This window comes from Salmo salar, chromosome 09, assembly GCF_965601325.2.
Source record: "Salmo salar chromosome 09, fSalSal1, whole genome shotgun sequence".
Taxonomy (NCBI): domain Eukaryota; kingdom Metazoa; phylum Chordata; class Actinopteri; order Salmoniformes; family Salmonidae; genus Salmo; species Salmo salar.
Genome location: NC_138299.1, coordinates 124,148,728 through 124,154,941, shown reverse-complemented (window position 1 = coordinate 124,154,941; position 6,214 = coordinate 124,148,728). Strand labels below are relative to the sequence as shown.

At 47.3% G+C, this 6,214-nt stretch overlaps 1 protein-coding gene across 1 annotated transcript in view; it reads right to left on the bottom strand.

The window, feature by feature from the left end:
- The window catches only part of LOC106612661 (leucine-rich repeat-containing protein 75A), a 28,264-nt gene continuing 22,050 nt past the window's right edge, over window positions 1–6,214 (bottom strand). The window contains exon 4 of the mRNA XM_014214055.3: window positions 1–1,227. Within this exon, the coding sequence (XP_014069530.1) occupies window positions 399–1,227 (829 nt within the window). The 3' untranslated portion in view covers window positions 1–398. The remainder of the gene's footprint in view (window positions 1,228–6,214) is intronic.

Sequence of the window (6,214 nt, the reverse complement as noted above, 5' to 3'; positions counted from 1 at the left end):
TACGTTAGAAAATGTTTATTTGTTTTCTACATTTGATATATAATATATCTATTACTCTTTACTACAGAGGATTATAATCTTAATTCATAATGAAACAACAATGAGAGTTATCACAAACGTCCTCTTTCAACCTGGATTGTCATCTCCCTAAACTGTGCATCCGTGGACCAACAGTCCACCCAGATCGGTTGGTTATTCTGGAACCATTCCAGTTGGTTGAGATGACAGAGCCCCTCCCCCAGATGTCCAACCCAGGGAACAATTTCCGGTTACCTATGCATTCTAAGAACGTTACCTAACGTTATACGAACGTTCACTGCTTGCTGGTACTGCTCTCTTCTCATTTTAGACAAAATGTGGGAGGGGAAGTTACAAGCAGAGTGTACCGGGGTTCTTGCTCAGGTCAGGTGGTCTAAGTGATCAGTCCCCTCCTCTCCTTCTTCCTCCTTCATCAGTTCAACCACTCCAGAAGAATGCTGCGATTGGCTGGAGCACGACAAGTGGGAGGACTGACTCTGTGTGTCTTCCTCCTCTAGCTCCGCCCTCTCCACCATCTTCCTAATTCCCTGTCCCCGTGTCTCCTCCCTCCTCTGCTCCTCCATTGTCCACATGCTGTCCTCGATCTCGTCCTCCTTCCCCTGCACCTCCAGGTCAAAGTCCAGCAACTCTTCCATCATCTCCTCAATCTCCGTCTCTCCGTCCATCTCCCCCTCCACCTCCGACCTCAGCTCATCCATGCTCTCTGTCCTGTTGGTGTCATCCCTGTCATCGTCATCCCCCACCCTCCCCTCGGGCTCGCTGGCCTGGCTCTCACCAAACTCCAGGATGGTGGGCAGGTTGCCCTGCTTTGGGCAGCGCTTCCTCAGACTCACCAGGAAGGGCTGGGGCAGGGAGAAGATGTCCACGTTGTTGCCCAGGTCGATCCACGTGACACTGGGGAAGCTGGCCGGGTCTTTCAGGCTGTCCGTCAGCTCCTTGAGGACGGCACGTGTCAGCCGGTTGCCGTTGAGGGCCAGGGTCTCCAGGCGGGACAGGGCGGCCAGCGTGGGCAGGAGGAGGAGGAAGGCGTCGTCGGTGAGCTCGGTGAAGCCCAGCTCCAGGCTGCAGATGATGGGCGCGTGGCGCTGCAGGTAGGCACACAGGCGCTCCATGTCACGCACCGTCAGGGGGATGCCCGACAGGTCCAGCGCCCCGTTAGGGGGAGGGGTCGACAGCATCACCTTGAGACTGGGAGGGAAAGGGGGGGAGAAGTAATCAGTTACATGTCACGATGCGTGTTGACCAAACTGTAGATAAATCTATTGAATATCTCCAATGCAAAATGTGTATGCAAATTGTAATTTTCCCAAGAACAAAACATGGCAAAGATCCATATATCATACAGTCAATAAAACTATCAGGGTGAGAGCAACATCGCCCTGACAGGAAGGATATTACATTACTAGACCGTTAGAAGAGCCTGTGATGAGACAAGGACAGCAGGAGCATGGAGCCCCAGGCATAGCGGCAGGTAGGTAGATCAATTACATTGTTATCTGTAATACTGTTGTTTCACCATTTCCTGACACTTCATGTGCTGAGGGGCAGAGAGGTGAGAAATGGGTTCACCCACTTGCATGGAAAGGTTTGCAGAGAGATGATTAGAGGAGGAGAGATGGGGAGAGAGAGAGAGAGGGATGTTTTAGTTTCTGCATAATTAGTAGTCTGCCAGTCCGTGTTGCGTTTCAGTTTGCGTTTCTCCCCTACCTCACCTCGCTCATCAACTCATCCTTGACCACTGGCTACGTCCCTTCCGTCTTCAAAAGAGCGAGAGTTGCACCCCTTCTGAAAAAACCTACACTCGATCCCTCCGATGTCAACAACTACAGACCAGTATCCCTTCTTTCTTTTCTCTCCAAAACTCTTGAACGTGCCGTCCTTGGCCAGCTCTCTTGCTATCTCTCTCAGAATGACCTTCTTGATCCTAATCAGTCAGGTTTCAAGACTGGGCATTCAACTGAGACTGCTCTTCTCTGTGTCACGGAGGCTCTCCGCACTGCTAAAGCTAACTCTCTCTCCTCTGCTCTCATCCTTCTAGACCTATCTGCTGCCTTTGATACTGTGAACCATCAGATCCTCCTCTCCACCCTCTCCGAGCTGGGCATCTCCGGCGCGGCCCACGCTTGGATTGCGTCCTACCTGACAGGTCGCTCCTACCAGGTGGCATGGCGAGAATCTGTCTCCGCACCACGTGCTCTCACCACTGGTGTCCCCCAGGGCTCTGTTCTAGGCCCTCTCCTATTCTCGCTATACACCAAGTCACTTGGCTCTGTCATATCCTCACATGGTCTCTCATATCATTGCTATGCAGATGACACACAATTAATCTTCTCCTTTCCCCCTTCTGACAACCAGGTGGCGAATCGCATCTCTGCATGTCTGGCAGACATATCAGTGTGGATGACGGATGAACCTCGGCAAGACGGAGCTGCTCTTCCTCCCGGGGAAGGACTGCCCGTTCCATGATCTCGCCATCATGGTTGACAACTCCCTTGTGTCCTCCTCCCAGAGTGCAAAGAGCCTCGGCGTGACCCTGGACAACACCCTGTCGTTCTCCACTAACATCAAGGCGGTGACCCGATCCTGTAGGTTCATGCTCTACAACATTCGCAGAGTACGACCCTGCCTCACACAGGAAGCGGCGCAGGTCCTAATCCAGGCACTTGTCATCTCCCATCTGGATTACTGCAACTCGTTGTTGGCTGGGCTCCCTGCCTGTGCCATTAAACCCCTACAACTCATCCAGAACGCCGCAGCCCGTCTGGTGTTCAACCTTCCCAAGTTCTCTCACGTCACCCCGCTCCTCCGCTCTCTCCACTGGCTTCCAGTTGAATCTCGCATCCGCTACAAGACCATGGTGCTTGCCTACGGAGCTGTGAGGGGAATGGCACCTCCGTACCTTCAGGCTCTGATCAGGCCCTACACCCAAACAAGGGCACTGCGTTCATCCACCTCTGGCCTGCTCGCCTCCCTACCTCTGAGGAAGCACAGTTCCCGCTCAGCCCAGTCAAAACTGTTCGCTGCTCTGGCACCCCAATGGTGGAACAAGCTCCCTCACGACGCCAGGACAGCGGAGTCAATCACCACCTTCCGGAGACACCTGAAACCCCACCTCTTTAAGGAATACCTGGGATAGGATAAAGTAATCCTTCTAACCCCCCCTTAAAAGATTTAGATGCACTATTGTAAAGTGGTTGTTCCACTGGATATTATAAGGTGAATCCACCAATTTGTAAGTCGCTCTGGATAAGAGCGTCTGCTAAATGACTTAAATGTAAATGTAAGTTTGCAAATCTGTCCATATGATCCAAACAAACAAATGCGTTGAGAGTGAACGAGGGAGATTTTCTGCCGACCTCACCGAAACAAACAAGTGGCTCCCTGTGGCACAGCTAGAGTGTTCACGCGTTTTGGCATAAGCTTGTGTCTTAATACTGTGGCTGACACCCAGGTGTGGAGTGTCTTTCAATTTGGTCATTATGAGTCATAATAACAATGATTCCAGCGATGTGAGTTTGGATGATTTCGGAGGAGAGACAGAGGGGTCTTTTTGCCACCAATCAACAAGCAGTAGACAATGCAGTGGCCTTGTGGTTAGAGTATTTGCCCAGAGATTGGAAGATTGGGAGTTCAATGCCAAGTCATACCAAAGACTGTGAAAATGGGACCTGATGCATCTCTGCTTGGCACTCAGCATTAGGGAACCAGATTGGGGGTAAGGCCCTGCGATAGACTAGTTCGCTGCCCAGAGGGGTGTACTTGTACATCAAGCTGCCTCATGCTATAGAAACAGGAGATATGCTGTCACTCCAATGAGCTTTTCCAGCTTGCACGAGGCTACTTACTTTACAACAAGAAGTAAAATGCTGATTGGCAATATCGTTTGCTCAGTTTGGAGACTCTCAACCTAAAAATGACCATGAAATGAAAACTAGAAAGAAAGTGGAGATAAATAGAAAGAAAGGAGTGGGTCCAGATAATCAAGACCTCAGGAGACAGAAGAAGAAAAACAAATGTTCCAAAGTGAAAATGCACTCACAGCACAGCAGAAGTCTAGTGCTTGGCAGTGAATGAACTGAACAAAGGCCTGCTCTGCATTTTATGCCATAAAAAGGAAAAGTGAGATCAGACTTGAACATCTTCCAGGTACAAATGAAAACAATACAATGCATGTGAGGTCTGGACCACAATTATTACTCAACACCCCCCCACCCCCTTTTTATTTTGCTTAATTAGGAATTTACCGTAACAATAGTAAATCTCCCTCCCAATGGCTGTGTAGTGCCAGGATGTGAGCCAAAGAGACCCATTTATTAGTTGGTCCAGGCATAGAATTACGAGAAGGTACTAATCACAGAACATTGACTTGAACGTGAATATCCGTTATAATTCTAATTCTATGGGTCAAGCACTCCGCTCTAATCCGTCAACAACATTGAGACATGGTGTAGTCCCACTTATGCTGCTAAATCAGTCCAGATTTAGTTTTGCTAATGGATTTTTATGGGAATTGGGTAGTAGCAAACAAATGGAATTACTAGAATGGGAAAATCTTTCAGACAGTGTACAATTGACAGTACAGTCAATATGGCTGACGGCCCACCCAACATGGAATGTTGACTTAAATATCCGTTCCATTTATTATTTGTCTATGAGTCGAAGTCAATGGTCCCTGGGTTATGACCTCATGATGAATCCCTGGCTCCCTTTCAGCATTCTCCCTGTGACTTCTCCCCTGATAGTTTTAACTAACAAATCTAAAAAGGACAGCAGAACGTAAATAGAAACAGATGAAACCGGCGTACAGGACATCAATCCTACACTATCAGCCTGGCTTCCGACCAGAATCCCACGCTTTAGACTGGAGCAACGCTGAGCGTTCTCTGAGTTCTCTCCCTCTCAGACACAGGAGTCTGGACCTCAGGGCTTAGATACTACATACCACATGGGGACCTTTCTGGAGAAGATCGACTAACAACATACATTAAATCCCACGCTTTATGCTAGAGCAACACTGAGCCAAGATCTCTTCCTCTCAGACAGAGGAGTGAGGACCCAAATCAAATGTCATTGGTCACGTATACATATTTAGCAGATGTTATTGCGGGTGTAGCGAAATGCTTGTACCACATACTACATTTAAAAATATATATATATATATATTTGACCTTTATTTAACTAGGCAAGTCAGTTAAGAACAAATTCTTATTTACAATGACGGCCAAGGAACAGCGGGTTAACTGCCTTGTTCAGGGGCAGAACGACAGATTTTATACCACGTCAGCTCAGGGATTTGATCTTGCAACCTTTTGGTTACTAGTCCAACGCTCTAACCACTAGGCTACGCTGCCGCCCCGTACCGCACGGGGACCGACCTAGCCAACCAAGACGTTTTACAGTTTTATCCTTTCTTTTCATCTAATTTAGTTTCTAATGTAAAACACAGTTGATCTATTTAACCCCAATAACAAACAAATGATGTCACATGAATGTGTGTTCATGATAATAAGAGTAAATCACCGTTTACCCTCAAGGATAGACAATAGATTCTATCTCAAATCACATCACATGTTATTGGTCACATACACGTGTTTAGTAGATGTTATTGCAGGTGTAGCGAAATGCTTGTGTTTCTAGCTCCAACAGTGCAGTAATATCTAACAGTGTAGTAGTATCTAAAAACAATTCACAACAATACACACAAATCTAAAAGTAAATGAATGGAATTAAGAAATATATAAATACTAGATTGATCAGAATACAGTATATACATATGAGATGAGTAAAGCAGTATGTAAACATTATTAAAGTGAATAGTGTTTCATTATTAAAGATGATCCCTGGTATAGTAGCTCCAGTCTGCAGATCCACTCTAAAATCCCTGTGACCCTTGGTGACCTGGTGACACCATTGTTCAGTGACATAACGCAACCCTAGTGACAGCACAGTGCCATTGCAATATAATGAGTGTGTTATTAAATTACACTTAGGTGTCAGCTAGTCCATTGACAGCAAAGATGATATCACTTTTCCCCCGTGTGTGTGTGTGTGTGTGTGTCTCACCTTATCCTGGTCATCTGTCTCTACGGGAGACGGGCAGAACTACGGTTGGCCCCCATTACCGCTCCATTCACCTCATTATCTCTGTCACCACATTCAACTCTACTTCTCAGAT